The 23,336-nt window shown below is 39.9% G+C and overlaps 1 protein-coding gene across 3 annotated transcripts; it reads right to left on the bottom strand.

Moving 5' to 3' along the window:
* Window positions 1–2,156: 2,156 nt before the first annotated feature.
* On the bottom strand, window positions 2,157–22,043 carry LOC117293624 (transcription factor SPT20 homolog). 3 transcript variants are annotated; one of them, XM_033775994.1, is made up of 24 exons: window positions 21,996–22,043; window positions 20,816–20,913; window positions 20,667–20,702; window positions 19,662–19,723; window positions 18,967–19,033; window positions 18,308–18,428; window positions 17,861–17,889; window positions 17,387–17,422; window positions 16,690–16,839; window positions 16,433–16,486; window positions 15,660–15,799; window positions 15,128–15,278; window positions 14,226–14,282; window positions 13,638–13,691; window positions 13,221–13,387; window positions 12,366–12,398; window positions 10,922–11,210; window positions 9,810–9,900; window positions 8,993–9,134; window positions 8,601–8,683; window positions 7,596–7,862; window positions 6,397–6,770; window positions 5,736–5,990; window positions 2,157–4,885 (listed from the first exon to the last, which is right to left on the bottom strand). In XM_033775994.1, the coding sequence occupies exons 2-24, from the start codon at window positions 20,816–20,818 to the stop codon at window positions 4,706–4,708; spliced, it is 2,841 nt and encodes a 946-aa protein (XP_033631885.1). In that variant the 5' UTR covers window positions 20,819–20,913; window positions 21,996–22,043; the 3' UTR covers window positions 2,157–4,705. The 3 variants fall into 3 exon arrangements, with proteins under 3 accessions (XP_033631885.1, XP_033631886.1, XP_033631887.1); XM_033775995.1 differs by having other exon boundaries at window positions 5,736–5,987; XM_033775996.1 differs by lacking the exon at window positions 7,596–7,862.
* Between the last annotated feature and the right edge of the window lie 1,293 nt (window positions 22,044–23,336).

Genomic DNA, 23,336 nt, shown 5'->3' with positions numbered 1-23,336 from the left:
TGACCCGGATTCCGGGTCAATTCAAATGACCCGGATTCCGGGTCAATTTAAATGACCTGGATTCCGGGTCAATTCAAATGACCCGGATTCCGGGTCACTTGAAATGACCCGGATTCCGGGTCACTTGAAATGACCCGGATTCCGGGTCAATTCAAATGACCCGGATTCCGGGTCACTTGAAATGCCGAGAATTGCCAGGCACAGGGTGGCTAGGTTGGGGGATGCCAACATCGCAAAAGTTGTCTGATGTTTAGGCGATGGGACTGTAAATAAAAAGGACCCTCATGGGGACTGGGACTTGAATCAATTCTATATCACCATGCGGTCCACAACATCCAGGACGGGAGCACTCAAGCGTGAGAATACAGATTACTGTATGCTCTCTCCTGTCCTGTGTGCTCCGTGCCAAAAATCGAAAGCTCGCTATTATTACACAGAGCACGTACACTGTACATGATGATGAGACCGTTAACTAAACTAAACAACCAACGTCGTAGGAGGCGCTATATAAGGAGACCGCATAGAAATAGAACCCGGAGAACGCTGAGTGTCTCATTGTGCGTGCGGTTTCGTTGTGAGACCATTTTTATGGACGCGCACACGCCATTTTTCGTAACGCGTGTATTTTGCCATACAATTTTGCCATACATCGACATCATCATTGACCAATGAAAACACTAGAAATGGTCTATGTGCGCTGACATATTGCCATGTTGCCATACGCGCGTGTCACACGATGGTAATTTTGCCATACGTGCGTATTGCGCGGTATTGATACGCCGCGTCCACAGACGACACAGAGGGTGGTCGAGCTCAGCGTTCTCCGGGTTCTATTTCTATGGGAGACTGTTAACTAAACTAAACAATCAATGTCGTAGGAGGCGCTATATAAGAAGACCGTTAATTAAACTAAGACACTTCTTACCAATGAGAGCGCTATTTTTGGGACCATTAAATAAAAATACACTTGCTGAATTATCCAATAACTTTCCATGGTGTGCTATACGTATACGTGATTTTATTGCACATACCGTGATTGCTATTAACTCTGGAGTTTAATTAATAGCAAGTATACTATAGAATGTTAGTTGTAGGATAGAAGCGGAGAGCGGTTAAAAAAGGAGAACGTTTAACAAACTTAAGACACTTCTGTCCAATCATGGAGGTAGAATCAATGAGAGTGCTATATGGGGACCATCAATTCATGAAAAATACACCGTTGCTGAAATATCCAACAGCTCTCCATGGTCTGTGTTTGTGATAAGAACCAATGAAGGACATGTCATAAAACTTCAAAGCGCCCGGCACTACTGGTAATTTGCTAAAATAAATAACTTCTTTACATACTTGCACACACCGTGGAGTTATAATAGCACGCGTCATGGCTAAACGACCAAAGTCGCAGGAGGCGCTAAATAGGGAGACTGTTAATTTAAACTTAGACACTTTCGTCCAAGAGAGCGCTATGGGGACCATTATCTAAAAATACTCAGCTGAGTCCAACAATTCACTGTGGTCCCTTGTGATAAAACCATAATTTAAAAGCACACGATTAGTGCTAAAATAAATAGCTGCTTTTATTTGACAAATATTGAAAATGGAGCTGTAAGGATTGTGTATACCCCCCCCCCATCATTACAATTACTTAAAAAGAATTAACAGTTGTACAATGGTGTAAGTGTGTACATATAATCTGATGGTGACTTAACGATTAATTAATTTGCATCATGTAGTTTGATATTTGGGTTGATGTGGCTGGCAGCTGAAGGCGCCCTTGCATGCCTGCTTTTCAAACACTTTGTAGCCGCGTCCTTCGCAATTCAGCTCTAGCTGCGACTGCGAGTAAGGATGATAAGCCGCCCAAATTATTATTAAAATGCACTTTGTGCGTCATGCAGGGGATACGATCTTCATGCTGTTTCCATTTGTTCCCCTGTCCTGTAAAATTTATCGCACTTGTTTAAGCAGACTGGACCACACAACCTTGTAAACCCTTACAAGGTGCTGTATCAAATGAAATTAAACCAAAGCTCTAAACACCAGTTTAAAAATAATGAGCAGTTTGAGATATTGATCATGTTTGGCTAATAGAGCACTATTTCAGAACTTGTTTGATTAACCGTTCAATTAAAATCACAACTCGACTGGACACAGAATGGCGTTTAAAATCATTTTATTTAGTCATCCACTCATATCAATGTATCCTGACGCATACAAATATAAAAAGCAACAGTATAGAATGTACGCAATGTTTTTGTTGGATCGCAAGTGTCTAGATGTCGTCATTTCAAGTAAAAAGAAAATAGCCCGAGCCATAGACTTGTATGAAAGTCGTCAAATGTTTGTCGCTTTGCATGATCTCACGTTATTATACTGCTCTCCATGACATTGCTGGCTCTTGACTACTTGCCAGATTAACGGGGCCGTAGTCATGAGAGCAGTTGTCTCGCACCGAGCAGTAGACTCCCAAGAGTTTAACTGAGAGAGGTTTGCGATAATACCATTATGAGTATATCTCTTTGAGTGGTGTTTGTACTGAAACAGAACCGATGGTTGACTCAATGTTTCGATCAGTATGCTCTGATTGTTTTCAGGAGCGTACTGATTGAAACCACGGTCGTTAGCCACAGGTTCTGTTTAGAACGGGTTCTTTTCACAACCAACACTTCCACTATGCAAAGTTTCAAATTCTACACAAGAGAATAGTTGTGAGAGAGCCTTATTGTTATCACTATAACAAACAATAAACGACTTTTCAAGTATAGATTTCAATGAGAAGTTTTGCGTGCAAGCAGAAAGAGGTTATCTCTAGACCTGAGCCATTGATAGCTAGGAAGTTCAACTTACACTTGCTTGAAAATGCATCAAAATTCCCAAACAAAACGTCATGTTAATTGAAATCTAGACTACGAAAAACCAGTGCTCTCAAAACTTTGTGTTAACATAAAGAAACTATCCGAAATCCTTTTTGAAGTAACCAGGGCCCAATGTCATGGCTCTGCTTACCATGAGCAAAGAATCGGCGCTTGCAGAGCAGGGAATTATGCGCTTACGTCAAGCGTATTTCTAGGATTAGCAGGGAATTTTGGCTGCGCACTTCACGTGCTAGGCATTCTTTGCCTGAACAGCTACTGCAGAAAATCAAAATTCAGTGTTTGCCGTGCAAGCAAAATGCTGATTGCAAGCACAGACTTCAGCGGTAAGCAGAGCCATGACATTGGGCCCCGATCAGCCAGTGAAACAAGGCGGTATTTCAGTGAAATTGACCTTTTCATAACAGCTTTGACCCTTGTTTCGGCTCCATCAGTATTTTTGAAAAGCACACCTTAAATACATGGCTTTATACGAACATCCCAGACTTCTTAAACTGTTCTAAGCCCCTCAATTTGTAACAAAGCTCTTAAAGTCCACTGATTTCATCCAACAAAGACACTGTGTACTAACACTTTCATTATTGATTCTTTCTTGAATCTACGTCTGTTTTTTTTTTAAACAAATGTTAAAAATTGCTATAAAATGTTTGTCCTTATTACAACATATTTCACTGAGTGTCATGATTATTAATAAATTCAATCTGCATCTACAATAATAAACACATTGACGTATATAATAGTGCATATTAGTTCTAAGAAAAATACTACTAGAATAACAATGTTCTCTAGAAGAAAAAAATAAAATATGCTACACGTAAAAAAGGTACTTAATGCACATTGCATATCGTCTACCTCGTTTCTGTCTTCACAATGTAAAAAATTTTAAGGTTCTTTTGTGGGCCAATTGCACCTTTTGTGTATCAAGAACCTCTTGCTAAAAAGGAACAAAGATTCGTTGGTCTTCTTTCTGTGGTATTAACTTACTTTTTGATTATAAATATTTACAGTTCTAATTTGACAATTTGGTCGTGGGATTTTCAGGGTAGGGTTGCAACTTTGTCTTGATTCGTTTTGGCATTGATGAAGTAAAATCTACTCCATTTGTGTGGAACTTGGTAATTGTTGTTCACTATCTTTAGATTTTAAAAGACACAATGTATAGGTTTTGTTTTAAGTAGATACAGGTCCGAAGTAGGCATTTGACCGACTTCTTGCATGGCCCTGAAAATGAGTTGATTGATTATAACAATAAATGCTGCACAAACTTTCAATAACAAATATTGAAGGGAATGTATTCCCCCTTTGATCGTTGACTTGACCGCAATATTTGACCCTGTTCAATTGATGTCATCTACACAATAATCTTGGTTGCGCCATTTTAGGAGTAAATGTCATATGTGTACATATTAAAGTGTAGTGCGCATAGCCTATCGGCAATGTGGCATTAACACACCTACCTGTTGACTGCCAAAAAATGGCGAGCGTGGTATCGTTGCTGTGTTCAACATGCATGCAAGGCGTCAATAAATAAAAACTAAGATTCATCTTCAATATAGCATTGAGTAGTTATACAAACCCAGCTGGTATGGGGGGATTTGATTGCTGAAATTTTCAACACAAATTGGTGACACCGCATGAACAGTTGGTCAAATAATGCCACCAAATATTGTCCGTGAATGTCTTATTTTAATTCACCTTTTTTTTTATTAGGAAAATAGAATTATCCAAATTCAGTACCAAATGTTTGATGAAACAGCACAATCATTTAAAGTCACAGGAAAAGTTTCAAGGATGCAGTTTGTCCCTAACGGTAGTACATGATGACTACATCGTTACTTTGGTGGAGTTGGTGTGGTACGCTTTTTGCTCTTTCCCTTGCTGCTAGCGTGTTGTTGGAGTGCTTGCTGCTGCTGTTGTTTTAGCTGCAGCTGCTGCTGTTTCTGGTAGGCAAGCTGGGCTTGTAGCTGCTGTGCATGGAGAGCTTGTTGGTGGGCAGGGGTCAGTTGGCTAGCCTGTAGACCATGTTATAGAAGCAAAAAGGAAGTGCATGACATTTAAGCATTAAGGTCACAGGTCGACACATGCTATACAGTATTCGATCTCCATCCATTTAATAGACCCTTCTCAGATGACTTCACTATCTATTGCTCGACATGTGCACGTCATGCACACTCAATAGAACTATGTTAATAGAACTATGCAAACATGTGCTAAGAAAATACATATCGTACATGTTGGTAACACTTCAGCATGGCAAATTGAACCGCATTGTTATAGAAATGTTCCTTCAGTGTATAGAGTGTATTTCCACAATAACAATTCATCTTTTCTATTTGTATGTACGTACATTTGAATGTTTCTATCTTGTGGCCACTGTGTCAAATTAAGATCACAACAGAGCAAAAGAAATTATATAAACAAGTTGCTTGAAAAAGCTTTCACAACTATTAGATCGCCTAACATCACAAGGTCGAACAGTCACTCCAAGGAGAGGGCTACACTCAACTGTTACGGGCTATCAACCCAAAGCAATTGCCACCATAGGTACGTTGCCACCTACTCCTGGGGCTGAAACAGGGTTACCCCCATCACAGTCCGTAAGGGTGTAGGCATGTAGAGCAAAATGCACTACCTGCCCAATTTTTTACAAAGCAATTATAGTTGCCTTGATCAAGGGCACAAGTTTCATGACCAGGCCTCAAACCCACAAGAGCTTGGGTCCACTGAACTAGCCCCTGACACGCAACAAACTTAGATGGTACAAAAATTACTTCTTTTGACAACCCTCCTTGGTAAAAACTTCGCTGAAGTAAACTGCCGAAAGGTGAGCCTAAACTTGGTTGATTTACTGTTTGATTCTACCTGAATGGCTGTGAGTTGTGACAGGACAGCAGCCGTTTGTGATGACCCAAGGGTTGCACTAATGGTGTTCTTGCCTACCACATTGCTACTTGTTTGCTGCCCACCACTGGTGCCTGCTAGGCCTTGCCGTTGGGCTTGGGCTGCTGCTGATGTTGACTGCTGCTGTTGCTGAAGGTGTTGCTGGTACTGCTGCTGTAGTTGCTGCTGTATTCGTTGCTGCAGAGTGGCATTGTAAAGAATAGTCTGCTGCCCCTGCTTTGATATTAACAAAAGAAACCAAATGGCATAAGAATCCCAAGTTCTCCCAATGTACTCAATAGACCTTTATCATGTTTCGGCCATCTTGATTTTCTCCCTTTCAAATCAATGTTTTCCAAACCGAGGCTGGAAGAAGAATTTGTCTGGTTCCTTTTTGTAAACTGGCATTCATTACTGTTATATGAGGCAGGAAACTTGACCAAGATGGTGGCAACATGATAATGGTATATTACTGTGCAATCAATCTGTTAATTAGAGCGGCTGTCAACATGATCAAAGCAGGCCTGGGTCTGATCAAATGCTAATCAACTAACCAATAGTTTGTCAAAACTGTTGACTTCAACAAACTATCATAAGCTCTGCAAATAAAACTTAACAAATCAACGAGTAAAAAGGTTCAAACCGGAAGTAACGAGAGTGGCCCTTGTGCTCTGATTCCACCGTGTCCCTTCAAGGCAAGCTGTGAGAGCCGTGCTGATGTAATTCCTGTAGCAGCAGCGAGTTGTGCCCCACCAGATAAGCTGACCGCCCCGGTACTCAACAACCCTCCGTGGGCTGCGTTGATGATGTTGATGGGACCCGTCAGGAGCCCGGCAGGTGTGGATATAATGTTACCCTGTGTAGGGGAAGAGGTGGGTGTTGAAGCTGTGGTTGTACTTGGAGGTGTGGTCGAGGTCGTTGTGGTTATTGAGTTCAAGTCCGTTGGAAACCCAGCTGGCAGACTCGTCATCACGCTAATGGGAGAACTAATGAGGTTGCCCCCTGTCTGAACAATACCTGGTGATGAACAACAACAAATTCAATAGTAACAACTTTGGTGCATTGAGACATATTATTAAGTTTCAATGTAAACAAAATACACATATGTAAAACAAAAAGATGAAAATACAAAAAAATGTACGGCATCACATCTGGTACAATTCGAAAAATTCTGAAATAAATATCTGATGTCGCTCCTTGTGATGTATTTTGTTGGATCGTTTGTATTGAACTGTTTATATCAATGGGGTAGGCTAAGTAGTGGACAAACTAAAATGGCCTTTACTGTCTATTTAAACAAAATGTGTTACATATGTTTGTGTAGCTATTATCCAAGTACAAAAATGTTGTATCACGACATACGTCATGGAAGTTTGAAGCTATTGGCCTACTGATTTCCCATAAATACCAAAAGCGCTGAGCTTGTTAATGCTTGTTCCCCAAATCAAACGGCATCAGCTATAAGATTTCCAAACAGAACCATTCATGCCAATGAAGAATGCCAGATGAACATGCATTGAATTCAGGATGATTTTATAACAAGAATTGTTTTACCCATACATCATGGACTATAAAATACGACAATATAAGTATTCATTGTAGTCTGCATTGTAATGAGTTTTTCAAAGCGATTAGTCAGTCTTAACGCGCTACTACCACTCTCTTCATTGAAAGAGGTACAAGGATTTCATCCTATGACATTTTTTTTCAGTTAAAACTAGGTTTAAGCTTAAGCTACTCCTTGTTACATTCAACTCGCCCGTCTGTTTTCAAAACACCGCTGCATAACACGTATTACTGTTGACTTTCCATGGATGTAGAAAACTTTCTTGAAATCCCTACCTGTTCGAGAATGTCCAACCAAACCCATCGATACAGGCACTGCAATACTACCACCACCGGCCATAGTTATGGTTACAGCTACACTGTGTGGCATTTGGCCGCTTGCAATCCCAGTAGGTGTGGCCACCCTCCCGGCCACACCCTCCAGGGTTGGGGTGATGACACGCCCCGGGTTGGGGTGTACACTTGGAGAGGGCGGGGCGGGGATGAAGGATGGAGTGGATGACGGAGGTGGTGGTGTAGGAGGTGGAGCCATTGAACCAGATACTGGAGTACAAAACAACACATCAAACAATACACTCATTATGGGACTCAAAGTGAGGCTAATGTACAACACTAAATAATCATAGTGAGGCTGACATCTATAATAGACTGGTGCTTGTGACCCTGACTTGTAAACAGTTTTGAATTGGTAGCGTATATTGCATATTCGGTTTGTGGTAATGCACTATGTGTATATCTACTTTGCTATGTAGTTTGTTTGTTCTTTGGGAACTAGGTCTTGGTTTTTATTATACTGCCACTGAGTATATTTTTGGAGACTACTTGGTTCGGAAAAGAACTTATTAACTACTACCTGGGCGGAAGGTATGAAATTGGCTGGGACTATGCCTAGTGAATCAAGGGGATTTCTCGTTATTAACTTCACTGCCATAGAGTGAGTTCCTAAGTGGTCTCAACGTATCAGGAGACTGAAGAGTCTGAGACTTTTGGTCAATTTCTTCCAAAATCTACTCCGCAGCAGTACAGCAGCAGAATAAAATGCAAGACCTAGTTCCCAAAGTACAAAATATACGCAGCAAAAAGGTATACACATGGTGAAACCGCAAATGGAATATTCATTTATACCTCATCATGCATTGCCTCAAATCATATAGACATATATTGCTGAACTTTCATACCCACAAGAGAAGTGCTACCTTTAACATGAGTAAACCCAAGGTCAACACGACTTTGAGCAATAAAAGTAAATTGGGAGACTGATAGCTAGAGATAGTGTCTTACATGGCGAAGAAACAGGAAGAGATGTTGGGGTTCCTTGGGGTGAAGTCATCATTAAACCAGAATCTGGAGGGGCACTACTTGCTCTGTAAACACAAATAATTAAAAATGCACAGTTACTTCATTATAAAATTAATGGTTTCTGTTGTAACGGCAAATTGTCACCTTTAGACGTCACTCTTAATAGTCATGCATGGCGTCACCATTCTAACCCAAAACATGTCCATCGGCACAGCCACTGCAACTAGGATCGAGTGACTGGTACTGAGGGTGTAGTGTGACGTGCGCCGATGACCTCATTTTGGGTTAGATTGGTGACGTCATGCATGAGTATTAAGGGAGGTGTATGTGCTATTTAAATGACCTCAAATTGTACAACTTCAAAATGATCGTACCTTGATAGATTTAGATATGCAGGTGGTTGTCTGCCTTTGTGTCGTCCAGCAGTGATTGGTGGACTAAGGATAGGCACAGATGGTTGAGTGGACTGCTGTGGAGCTGCACCCAGGGTAATGGTGTTACCTTGAAACAAATGGGCTGTCAGGAAAAAACAATGAACAACATAATTAATTAATTAATTAGCTAGACCAATTTTAGTGGTGGGCCAAGGTCCACCAAGTCCACCAAGTGCGAGCGGACTAGCAAATTTAATCATGTTTAATTATGTATGGGGCCATTGTTGCTGAAGTGCAAGCTTCAGGTAGGCATGACGAGTGCTGGGAGTGCTGGGCAAATTGTGTACCACCAACCTTCAATCACTTCAGTTGAAATGTTGTTCCTGGGGACTTTCAAAATCTCTGTGTGACAGGGCGTGGGTTCGAGTTCCGGTTGTGGTACTTGTGTTATTGAGTAAGATACTTTACCATAGTTGCTTTGTCACTTTGGAAGGTACATTAAGCTGTGAGTCCCCTGTACTAGATTAGTGGTAACCCTTGTTATATTACATTTTTGGGGAATAAAAAGTGATGTCTTTTTCCATAACCAGAGTAATTTGAAGTTATTATTAATGGTTTATTTTTAATCTGAATAAAAAACAACCAAAAGGTTGACAACATTCAAATTTACAAAGTGAAATAATTCTCAAAATGCATTATACCATCCAAAGCTGTTGTACTTCTTACCACAATTTTTTTACTACCATTACATTTCAGAGTCATTACCAAACAATTACAGACCCTTTTACTTAATAGTCTAGTGACTAGTGTTAATCACCTGATAATGAAGTTGCAGGACTGGAAAGGCCTCCTGAGTTATTTAACAAAGACAGTCTGAGTGCTGAGCTATCCGACAGCCCTGGCTCTGCCTGTGGAGGTCAAAGTTCAAACAGCGTGCATAATAACTTGCAACAAAAACGTATGAAACCCTATCAAGAAACTTAGTTTGCCAAATTGAAACAAACATAAAAAACATGATTCAATGTTCATAATTTTCCTGAAAGACAATTGTTTAATTTAATTTGACAGGTTGGTTGGTTGGTGTGTTTATTGGAAGTTTGAGAATAGAAATGAATGTAGTAGTCAGGCCTTGAGCAAAATTTTTGCGTTAAAGAGCCCGGGTAGCAAACTGTGTACCCCATGAAAGTTTTAGTAGCCCAAAGTAATTACATGTATTGGCTTGAATGTATCACTCTAATGTATTGATAGTAGCGATCACAACCAGTTTACCCCAGGTCAAAATTCCAGTTGAACCTAGTTAAACTGGGTTTAACTGGAACTAGTTGAAACCAGTTGATAAACTAGTTAAACACAGTTAAAACCAGTTGGTTTAATATGGAAAATGGACAGAAACCAACTGGTTTATAATTTCAACCTAGTTGAACACAGTTAAACCTAGTTCAAACCAGTTGGTTAATATGGAAAATGGACGAGTTTGGTCACTATCCAGTTGAACCAGTTGACCCCAGTTAACTAGGTTCAACTGGAATTTTGACCTGGGACAGTCAAATAAGGTTACATTCACACACTCAAAAACAAACTAATACATTCTATAAACTAATTATTCACATCTGAAAGGAAGAAATGTGAGAAACTTTGGCTGTGCAATTTTAAGTAGCCCACACGACAAGTTGAGAGGTGGTGTTTACTACCCCTTGGCAGGTGCAATTTTTAGTAGCCCACACGACAAGTTGAGAGGTGGTGTTTACTACCCCTTGGCAGGTGCAATTTTTAGTAGCCCACAGGACAAGTTGAGAGGTGGTGTTTACTACCCCTTGGCAGGTGCAATTTTTAGTAGCCCACAGGACAAGTTGAGAGGTGGTGTTTACTACCCCTTGGCAGTTATTATGAGACAATGTACGCCAAGCTAGTGTTAAGGTTGAGTCTTACCTTGATAACAATACCAGCAGCCTGGCTAGGAGTCTGTGCAGCAACATGCGCAGCAACCTGTGCAGCAACTTGTCCAACTTGATTATTACTATTATTCTGCTGCAGTGAGGTCTGTACGGAGGTGTTGCTGTTACCCGCAGCAGCACCTGCTGAACCATGGGAGGCTGTCGCTGCTGCTGTTGAAGCTGCAGCATTGTTACTGTAGGCATTTTGTCCGGGTACAATCCTAGTGATCTTCACCTGCCTTCGACCTTCTTCAGTGAAGAGATCTCGAAATTGGTGCAAATACCTGGGTCGAAAATAACATAAAGATCCAATACTCACAAATAATAGTCATAACTAGTGTTGTGGCTGAGCGGTTACGAGCACCGAATTCAAACTCTGGTGTTTATGATCAGCAGAGTGTGGGTTTGAATCCCCAGCCGTGACACTTGTGTCCTTAAGCAAGACACTTAACTGTTGCTTTGTCCTTCGGATGGGACGTAAAGCCGTTGGTTCCCATGTGTTGTGTAACGCATGTAAAAGAACCCAGTGCACTTATCGAAAAGCGAAGGGGTTCGCCCCGGTGTTCCAGGCTGTGGCTGCTTAATGCGCCGTAGCACCTTGTAAACCCTTATAAGGTGGGTCTCAGAATTCATCACTGCAATAACCTATCTTTCTGAAAGTTTGTATATACTCAGCACCTTGAGTACCTTGTTTGGTAGATACGTGCGCTATATAAGACTTTGGTATTATAATGACAGCTCTTATACAGCACAATTCCAGAGATGATTATTGCACTTCACAAAACATTGTTAGGCAAGATATTTGATCCTAAAACAAAGTAGGACTATTTTATCAAGTACACAGGCTAACCAACACGGAACATGATTTAGTAGTATTTTCAGGATATTCAAACACTGTAAAGGGTAACAAAATTGGAGATAAGACTGAAGTAGGAACAATATCATACCTGCATAGTATAACACAATAAACAAAAGGAAGTCAGATGTTCACACTAGAACATCGACCCCACTAGACCATCGACCCCTTATCGACCCCTTGTACACATCACCATCACTGAGGTTAAACAATGGAAATGTGCATGAGTGTACGCAAGGCAAGCATAGCTTTCATGCAATGCCTTCGTCATACTTGATTCAAGATTTAAATCTTAGTTTGATGTTTGCAAGAAATTGTGGCATTTAGGGAAATTTATCTGAAATAACAGATCTCGATTTCTTTAGAACCTGTAATGCATAATTTTTTCCCAATTATAAACCAGTTATTAATCTAGCAGTGTTGACTACAAGATTAAGGCGTTTTCTGTCATCCGCCGTTGTGTCAGTCAAGTTTTTTCTTCCCGGGAAAAAATACAAGCAATCATTTTCAAGAGCTGTGGTTATTTATATTTTACAAACGAACAAAATACTCAAAAGAAGGAAATGATGAGGAATCAACTTACATTTCAGCGTTCTTGAAAGAGCCAAGTGGGAACCTGCTTGGGGAAGGATTAAAAAACAGAAGTTACACCTTGGTGTCAAGGTAAGGTAGAGGTAGAGGAGTAGAGCGTTTGAGGTCAACTTTACAAGAGGGGGGGGGCACACAGGAAACAAGTTATTAATACACATTCATAAATACCTAAGACAGTTTATCCATTCTGATTGGTCTAACGGGCATCACGAGGTGTTGTTTGAACGGATGATATAACACCAGTAAAAAGTGTTGAAACATGGGCGTGACACGCGCGCTTGCACCTGTGCGTATAAGACAGTTTCTTCATTCCTGGTCGAGAGCAACGGCCGGGACAGTTGTGCCACATCACGCAATACGCGGTACGCCCACATCATTCCCTTATAAGGAGTTGTTTACCCGATCGGGCCTAGGGCCCAACCATTTCATAGCTGGAGGGGTGTTGTGTTGAAAGAAATCATTGAATATTTAAAATTTTTGCATTTATTTTACCTGTTGACCAAAAAGTGTTGATGTTTTTTTGACCGAAAAGGTATTTATGAATGGGAATCAAAGTGTGTTGAATCGGTTTTCAACTCGTGGTTTAAACCTGCCGAGGCCTGGTTCTTGATAATTTACCTCGACTTCGTCTCGGTAAAATTATCAAGTCCAGGCCTCGGCGCAGTTTTAAACCACTAGTTGAAAACCTCTTCACCACACATTGATTCCCTTATTGATAAAGACACATATTGGGGAAGGGCGGAGTAGTCAAAGTGGAATTCTCTGTAGGACCTTTAAATTGTTGACACTGTTAGACAATCCCTTTTAAGATCCCTTTCCCTAAAACACCAAAGGAACAATTGCTTACCTGCACGTGACACCCGGTCTCTTGCCTTCATGTACGTTGTAGTCTCTATCATAATAAAGTTCTCCTACATAGCTCTGATCCAGCTGATGCTGGTAGATAGACACCCGAGCATAATGCACCTTACCATTCCCCCTATCAGTTTCTAGAATCTCCTCCACAGTTGCCACCTATGGTGGTGAAGGGGGGGGTGTAGAAAGAAAACAAATTAGTGCAAAGTGTTAACCAGAGGGTGTCTTTTGGACACCCTGTTTTAAATTTTGACACCTTGTTTTGTTCGTCGTTTACATGTATATGTATTGAAAGTGAACAATTTGGACAACTCAGTACTTGACAGATTCTTTGAACTAAACTGGTTCTTCAATACAGAATATTTTATCAGAAAAGCAGAAAGCTTATCTACGTAAGACTTTTTCTTACCAATGAGTTGCTACTTGGCCTTGGTCTTTCTTGGCAACTTGAAAGCTGTTCAACCTGGATATATAAATAATAATAGAAATTGGTGATTCATGTGAAGCAATCTTTTGGACGTATAGGTCTATCTTTCCCCAGATACAATCTAGTAAGGTTTGGGGTAACACCATGTACATTGTAGTTGGATTTGAAACTTTGCATAGTGGAGATACAATCTAGAAAGATTTGCAGTATCCCATCTACATGAGTTGGATTTGAAATTCTACATGGTGGAGATACAATCTAGAAAGGTTTGCGGTAACACCATCTATATGAGTGGGATTTGAAATTCTACATGGTGGAGATACAATCCAGTAGGATTTACAATCATGGTAATAGTCTCCCTTCGAGTTCTGAAAAGAAACCAATGGTGTAACAACTCAACATTTTGATCAGTATGCACGGATTTTCATCATGAAACCACTTTTTACTGTAATAATGGATGGGAAGCTCTGCTCGCCATTTACATAGACTATTTGTGTTAACAGTTCACCAAATGCAGCCACACTTTGTAAAAATAAACTGAAGATGTTAAATAGAATAAGTTGAACTTACCAAGCTGATATCTGCAGGAGGATAGTCAGTCTCTCTCTGCTTCCACATATCAACACACTGATGATAAGGTAAACAGTGACAATTTAATTAAAACAATCAGCTATATAATGTCAAAATACTTTGCACAACGTATACATAGCCAAAATAACAAAGCAGTTTGATAAGGTAGAATGTAACATGTTGTCACACCGCATACTGTAAGAGCATTGGCAGCAAAGAACACAGCCATTGTTGTTTAGATTCCTGTGTACACATTATCTAGTGCAAGCACAAACTCTGGAGCCCACACAGAGCCAGACTATAGTTTTGCTTCTTGCCCTCCGTTTAATTTTGTAAAACAGCAAAGCAGTATTTTTTAATCAGGAGATGGTTTCATTCTCAAGAATGGAACAGAGTTTGGCCTGAACTTCTTCAGTGACTAGCTAGCAGGTCCATGAGCTAGTCTGATGGCTACTTCTCAGTTTTTCCCACCATTTCATTTAATTTATTCTGGATGTGAAGCCAAGGGCTCTCAGAAAAGCAAACTTAATCACTGTACTAGCCAAGAACCCAATTGGGGAGAACAACAATGACATGAAGGAAGATAGTTCCAGTTGTAGATGTGGCAGGAAAACCCCACAGAATTACTCTAGGGAAAACTCAAACTGTCAGGTGGGGACTGAAAACCAAAACCCACTAAGTGCCCCGATGTGATTCGAACCAGGGTTCTAGAGGTGGAAAGTGAGGTAAGATTCCTCAACACCAACCTGACCATGATATTTCATATGAAATATGAATGCTTTGCAACACTGAATTAGCCAGCCGGACCACTCAGAAAGGGCTTTGACTGGTCCTTAGTTGTTTTAACTAGCATTGGGCCAGTGAATCGCTGCTAAGGAAGATCACTACGAAAACACATTTACCGTTTTGCCGAGTTTTAAGTTGACAGGCACCGCAGGCGTCCTGTCTTTCCTTTTACAGAGGAAGTCTTGTAAGCCAAGTTCCTTAGGAGGAGCTAGAGTCTTCAGAGCAGCTCGCCGAGCCCTCATGATGTGGGAATGCCGCTTCATACATCTGTTGACATTTCAAAAAGGAAATCACAATCGCTGATCCTAAGTTATTTAATTCAAAGCAGTTTATTATTGTTTCCAGCCAGTGTCATAAATACGCAAGTCCACGAAAAGGGGGTTTGAGTGCTGGTCGTGACACTTGGGGAGGTAGTGCTTTCTGCTCTACCAGCCAGGCTTCTGATTGATGACACCCAAGCCTGCATCCGTATGAACTGTAAAGGGGGTAACCCTGTTTCAGCCCTAGGAGTAGGTGGCAACGGTCCCTGGAAAAATGATTGTAGCCCACACCTTGAAGTGACCTTCAGGCCTTGTGTATCTGGCGACCTGCATTAAAAAAAACCTGTGTTTTACTCCTGTGTGTCCAACAATGTAAAGATCTTCTTACCTTTTGAGCGCTCTCCCATTCAATCTATGTCTGTCCTGATGTATCTTATTCTCTAGACATGTTACAGCTGGTGATGGATCAAGGCATAGAGGCTCTTGGGTTGCCAGGAGTAACTGGCTCTCAAGATGAAGTTTCTCATCCTGGGAAGAAGAAACAACAATACTGGTTGATTAGAGATGCAACCATTCTGGAAAAGTAAGCCTTGTATAGCACACTGAACGCTCCCATTTAGGCTGCATTTATTTCACAACTCTTGGCAACACTTTCCAGCAAGTTGCCCAACCACTTACGACCGTTCTACTACTTGTGTTGTATTTGGTGTCACAACTGTGCAGAACTAAGTGTGTACATGTGTGTACTTTGTAAATGCATTCACTACTTTTAACCAGGGCTCAAAAACAGTGTTGCTTACCAGGATAAGGTTACCAGTCAAAACACCATGTCGCATGCACTGCTGTGAATGATTTTATGCTTATTTGTGCTAAGCACAAACTAGTTATGCAACCATTTCTGCTTAAGCAGCTATATGTAATTGGGCACTGACTGCAGGTTGGCAAAGTTCATCTATCATTCAAGACCACAGTGGATGATATTAAATGGGCACACAGAATGAGCGTTAACTGTGCAAGATGTGTACATGCATTCACCACAAGATATCACATTGCAGGCAGGCATAGTTTACCTACCGATCAATACCACAGAGGATGCTATCAAACGGTTGGACAGCAGGATAAATGAAATGCTATTTGTGAAGACAAAATACTTTGACTTACATTTGTAAACCTGTTGCCATCATTTGAAATAGAATTTATGTCACACAGGAGAGTCTGAAAAAGAAAAGACAGGAATAGTTATCTCATGAGCACAAACATTACTCTGATTAAAAGAAAGCATTCCCTGATGTGCATACATATTGAACATTTAAACCAAAAATACACAAGAAAACAGATTTGTTCAAGATTAAATATTGTGGTTTAATTCAGAAGACTGATACTCTTTTATAATCGAACACTGCAGTGAGCTTATTTACCTGTGCGGTTGGTCTGAGCAGCACATAGCGTGTGGTGTAGTTATGTCCGTTACCAGATTGCCTGTAATCACGCACTTCAGTTATGACGCAGCCGTTGTAGAAGATATTGGATTGGGATTTCTCCAACAGATCTACCAGAACTGGTGGAAGCTGAGAGGAAAGAAGAAAAACCCACAGTATAAGTCAGATTGAAAACACATCTGATTTTTCAAATGGATCTCAAATATTTTTGAACTTCAAAAAGACATGCAATGGTGCAAGTTGAGTGAAGTCATTGTGAACTTTCTGACTAACAATCTGTAACTTAGGGTGTCTTTTGTACTGTACACAGTATGTTTTTAACGCTACATATGAAGTGTAGACCCGAGAACATAGGAGATCTACCTAATATAGGGACTTGAATTAATACATTGACCCACACATGTCTGTACTGTGTTGTTTACAGTGTTGAAGAACAGGATTTTCCGCAAGTGTACAATACAAAGGGAATGTCCATCTAGTGACTGCCACACAGAGCTGTGTTTGTGCTGTGTTGTCACTTGAGACAGACTCAGCAAGGACGTAACCTCAGGCAATACATTTCATTATTGCAGTCATGTTTTCTTGTGTTTGGGTTTTGAATCATCCACAGACACTCGTAGACTAGTAGGTTCATTGTGTTGATTTAAAACTTCTAAAATATTTGGAATATATTTACCTCTTCTGCATCCAGATATTCTAAAAGCTCTGATTCCTGTGAAACCGAAACAAAAACAAAGTACTTGATGAATGACAACTTCACAAAGAGTAAACCCTATGATAAGCTTCCAACATGATATGTTGTGCAGTTTGTTTTTAATGATTTTCTGTACATCTGCACTAGAACGTTGGGATGGGAGGTTCAAAAAATCTACCTGAGTTTAGCCTGTGGATGTTTTCCCACAGGACGGTAAATCACAGGACGGTTTTCCCACAGGACGGTAAATCATACCGTATTGTAGAAGGCTATAGGGTGACCCATTCAGTCACTCAGAGCCCCATACACACTGTGTAAGTTGGGATCAGTGTCACCATTGCCATAGCAACCAAGATTGCTAGAGCTGACAAAATAGCCACAGTAACACCAACATCTTTGGCATTTGCAAAAAAAGTAGGAAGGTTTAATGGAAATAATAAAGGAAGAGATTCTTACCTCATAAGGAAGTCTCATTGTTTCTGTTTCTGCAAATAAAGACAAGAAAACACTCAAACTGATTTCCATTTTGGTCACTGTGACTGACGATAATTGATGGATGATACATCTTGTACCAAATATGCAGCAAACAGTTCGACTGGTGTGATGTGTAGCAGCAGTTTGCGACTGCTATGGGCATTATGGGTACAAGTCGCTTGTGGCCGCTACAGTTTCTAAAGGGTTAAGTATGCCTTGTGACGAGTAATATGGATTCATTTTCTATAAACAGTAGGACTGTTGCTTAAGCACTCAAAGTAGCTAAGCCCAACAAAATTATGCTTGCTAGAAGAAGGTTACCAGCTCAAATACCATGTCACATGTACAATTTGTGACTAGTATCCTGTTCATTTTTTGCTAAGTAGAAATGGTTAAGCGTTATTTTCTGCTTTGAAAAGCAGCTCTTACCTGCACCATTTTCTCCACGCAGCATCAAGGAGTAGCCCTGACTACCAAGACTCACTATAAGACATGTTAGTTTTTCTCTCTTGGCTAACTTGTCCAAAAGATGAACCCCTGTCTTGAGATGCTGTGAAAGAACAAGCACAACAAACTTATTTGTAATTTTTTCCAATTCTATGACCGAAAAACAAGGAGAAGACATTAAATCTCACAAACAATATTACATAAAATCAAATTGTCTATGTGTTGCTATCCTTAATTCATAACTTCCAAAGAAAGAGCATTACGTGTAGGTAATGACAGTGACATAGATTAGGGATAATGGTGAATGATTATGTTAGATCATAGAGTTATAAATAAGAACTAGAGGGCACACTGGCCTATATACGCGACCCGGCATGCACGCAGGCGGCCATTTTCTAAGTTGACAAAACAGGCATTGCTTAGCGTGTGTTTGTGCGGACATTTTGTAAGTTGAAAAAACAGCAACATGTAGCGTTCCATAAAAACAAAACTCCAACATGTGTTTCATATTCAACCCGCGTACAGAATGGCACGGGCGTGTCTCCTTGCGGTCCCGTCGCATTTGTGCAAGAAGCATCACCATTGCGCCCTCTAGTTCTTGTACATAACTCTACGTGTTATATACACTGAGTAGTTCTCACCTTATTGCTAGGAGGTTTACCGCATTCTTCTGAGTACAACTCATGAAGTCTGTGATGCAATGACTTCCTGTAGAAATAATCAGTACATGAGGAAAAGCTGATTTTTAATTTGAATTGTAGAAGTAAACTCTTAATGCTTTTGCCTAAAGGTGACCTCATCCCTCCCTCCACTATCCTCCTCTCCTGTCATTCCAGGCAAACTATTTGGATTCTAGGATAACGTGTGAATGCCTGACACAGTGATAAGCAATTGCTATTTGGGCCTACAGCCCTCAGTCCTTGTGAATCTTTCATTTCGGCAAAGAGGGTACGTCATATAGAAGGATTTGGAAGGGTAAGGATTAAGAACATTCTGAACAACTCTAATAAAAAAAGTTATGCTTCAATATCAGGGCTTGAATTTTTTAAGAAAAGTCAACGCTAGAATCAGGATTGTACCTACATTGTACCACAAGACCTTATATTGATTGTTGTGTACTTGCTTTGATTCTGAATACAAGGAGGTTTGAAACTGAAAAGTGTACATTAGTAAATTTAAAGTATGTGCTCGGAAAACACAGGACTGCAAGAATTGTTGAGTTTTTGAGTTACTGCTGGAGTTACTAGGTTTGGCCAGCAGTTACTTCAAGCCCTGGATTTATGAAACCATGTTTTACAATCAATCTCTTTGATTAATTAAAGTAGCTCTCACTTACCATTTGCTGTTTCCTATAGTCCTGGGCTTTGTAGGCTTGTGTTCCGCATGATGTAAAATGGCCTGAAAAGACAATACAATTATAGCGATACTGTTTTAGCATCAGATGATGTAATCACAACAGATTTATCCAGATTCCAGCCAAAAGACGATGTGACCTGTGACATCACATGTTTACAAAAGCGCCACAGAGCATGGACTTCCTGCAGGCACGATTTGTACACAGCCTAATGGAAGAAAACATAAAATCTTATATTTTTTGGAGATTGCACTATATAATTCTTATCAACTGATGATATGAGGAAAGGGGGCACATCTCAAAACGTGTCCAGCTTTCATAATTCCTGAATTTATGTGGAAATTATGACACAAAATATTAACTTTCCCATATGACCAGTGTAGTATCTTGCCTGCCAGAATACTCAAAGAATGCACAAGGTCACACTTATTGTAAACAAAGTTCACATGGTCTATATAATTGACACATTTGATGGGTTCCAAAAACCAAACATAACACAGATCCTATAAAAGCAATATAAATCACAGATAAAGTAAGAAAGAAGTTTCAAACCATCACGGTATAAACACCATGAATTGTCTTTGCTAAAAGTTACACTTTGAGTGGTGCCTTTGTGAGATCCCAACACACCTAGATTTAATTAATTTAATTAAGTGAGGGTGTCGTGGCAGAGCGGATAAGAGCATCGGACTCAAGTTCTGGTGGTTAAGTCATTGGGATGTGGGTTCGAATCACGGTCATGACACTTGTGTCCTATAGCAAGACACTTAACCATTGCTTCTCTCCACTCAAAGGTAAAATGGGTACTGTGAGGGCAGAGATGGTTTATGTGAATGATTAGCTTGGAGCACCGTAACTCGCAGCACCAGCTATATATTCCCTAGGGAGTTGAGGTTTAACGAATGAAATATATGGCCGTGATAAAGCGAGCGCTATATAAAAATTAATTATTATTAAATGCTTATTGCTCAATTATATCATACACACCTCAGCCGTCTGAATGGCCTCTTCCAAGTTTGATGTCTGTAAGAGAAAAGAATACAAAATATAAATGAATAGGTTTAATAATCAATTCTAGCATGTCAGGGCATGTTGGGTAGTTTGATTTTCGTTTTGTGACTTTTTTGTTAACTTACCATCTTCCTGAGAGTTCTGCAAATCTATCCATATCTTTAGTATCGTCACAATGGTGTGCTGACCAGGTCCGAGCTACACCGATGTAGTTCAAAATTGTCTGTGAAAGTAACATACGAGAAGAAATCCTAAGTCAGTGACAGATGTAGGAGAGGGAAGTTTCATAAGTTCAAAGTACATTGTACCTGTCAAATAAAGAAGTGTTACTATTAAATTCCCCACACAACGCTTAATAACATCAACAAATAATCGCTTGATCCATCACACTATAGAGTGGACTGTCATGTTTTTGAAATGAGTTGTAAAAAAAAGGAACTTAGCAAGTAATGACAGTTTTATCAACAGACTACAGGGTACAGCAGTACAGATCAGTACAGTATAGTTGTCTAAGTAAAGTAAACAAAAAAAGGACTGAATAATGAAGTATAAAATAGTATAACAACGTACCTTTTGTAAAGTTGTAAGTAAGTCATTTCACTGAAAAAGTTTTTAATCTAAGAAGAAGGCAAATTTATTCTCCAGTCTCAAATTTAAATACTAACTCATTGTCAAACTCAAAGTCCACAAGAGAGTCCAATGCATGAAGACTGAAGTTACGAATTACAAACAATATCCAAACAAAATGCATACTTAACACAGTCATCATTCATTATATTTGCAAATGTACAATCTAGCCAGAAAGATCAGTTACATTCACAATTGGTTTTGGATACATTTCCTATTTTTTTTTATTTTTACTAGTGTAGGTAGTTCTAACTTCTAAAATTCTATTTAAAACTAAAGTATTTATAATTATAATATTTTATAATTATATAGACTATGTATAATTAGCAACTGCAATGTATATAATAATAGCTTCACACACAAAATAGTCAGTATGTTACTTTGCACACAACAAAACAGGTTGGTAACGTGAATTCTGAATCTCCACAGCCAGCCAGAGAGGCTGCACTGAGGCTGAGCCATGACTGTAGTGTTTTAGTACACGGACTCGGTCTCTGAGTCAAACTGTCAAATTGAGCGACTACATTAAAACAGTAATGCCCTATATCGTCCATGATAATGGAGAACATTTCAAACTAAAGCCGCCTACTACTAACCATGACCTCAGGTGACAATTCGAAAAACAGATCGAGAGCAAAAACATTACACGATCGTTGTAAGAGACTCTTTAATATTTACCTGTTCCATCCGCTGTCACAATCATGTGTGTGTTATACTGGCGGCCATCTTGAAACCCAGAGTGCATTGCGGTAAACACGAACGGAGAGGTTACTCAAGGTCAACGATGAGCGACTGCCGGGGCGGGGCGTAGTTGGGGGGGGGGGGTCCGTTTTGTCTAACGTCTACCAAATTTGTTTTTTCTTCGATAAGATTTGTACAAATTAAGTTTTAACTAATAGCGAAGTTTTAAGAAATACTTGAGAAATGCAAGTGCATATAATAATTATTATGTGTGCTTAAAAAAATGCATGCCAAACAGATTTTGGGGCAATTGGAACGGTCTGTCCTCTGCTCCGTGTGTCCGTTACACTATACCACCATGGTTACATGGAATAAACACTGCGAGCATGGGAACCAAAAGTTACATTTATTCAGGTCAAGATTGGAAAACAGGAAAACATCTCAATTATCAAATAACAATTGCCCCGACCCCTTTGGCTACGGAGAATGAACATTTAATGTTCAAAGCTGTCATTATATGTTTGATGGGCCTGAAGGCTCCGTCAAGTCAGGGCAGTGCCTAGTCATGAAGCGGTGTAGATCATAAGCACCAGTGCCAGGTTGCGTGCACAACAATTAGGTGAAAGTAGCTTGCTTAAAAAATAAAGAAAAATAAGCGAAAAAAATGTTTTTTTCCCGTGCTGACTGTTGATCTGTTTATTAGATGGGGTAACCTCAGTTTGAAAGTGATATTTAAAGTTTCGCAATGTGTTGATCATAATACAAAGTTTTGTAAACTTGCGGGTACATAAAGTGATTGTCATTACATGTTGTGGTAATCGGAAACTGATACACTTGAATGATAGAGCGCCCTCTGCGTTTTGCAGATAATGAACGAATTATAAAAACATGTTGTGATCACGATTTTAAGCACATACTTATTAGCTGTTCCGACGTACTGTCGGAACAGGTTTTATTTTCGTCGAGATTTTTGTACTATTTATATTTAGGTTGAATGATTTGTCTTTGTTTCCGCCTAAAACTCCATAGCACTCGGTCTCGGTTTCTTCTTTAGCCTATAAAATATCTGTTTAAAATTCGATCAGCTTAAAGGCACTTAATCGAAGTAACACAACACGTCCAGCTTTGTGTTTGTTAACACTCAGCTATAATTCTAGTTACTGCTTGATTTGTTTCATCTGTCTTTAGCTTCTTTAGAGAGCCACTTTGTGTTTCATGGCTCCCGGGGCTGGATGTTTTCGCTCCAGCCAAAGTTGTGAACATGTAAAGTAGACACATCGAAATTTGGCAAAGGGTATTTTGGGTACGTAGTTGAAGTCATGGTGGGCAAGTAATTTA

The sequence above is a fragment of the Asterias rubens genome, chromosome 8, assembly GCF_902459465.1.
Source record: "Asterias rubens chromosome 8, eAstRub1.3, whole genome shotgun sequence".
In the NCBI taxonomy this organism is placed as follows: domain Eukaryota; kingdom Metazoa; phylum Echinodermata; class Asteroidea; order Forcipulatida; family Asteriidae; genus Asterias; species Asterias rubens.
The sequence above is the reverse complement of the archived record's forward strand: the minus strand, read 5'-3'. Positions and strand labels throughout refer to the sequence as shown.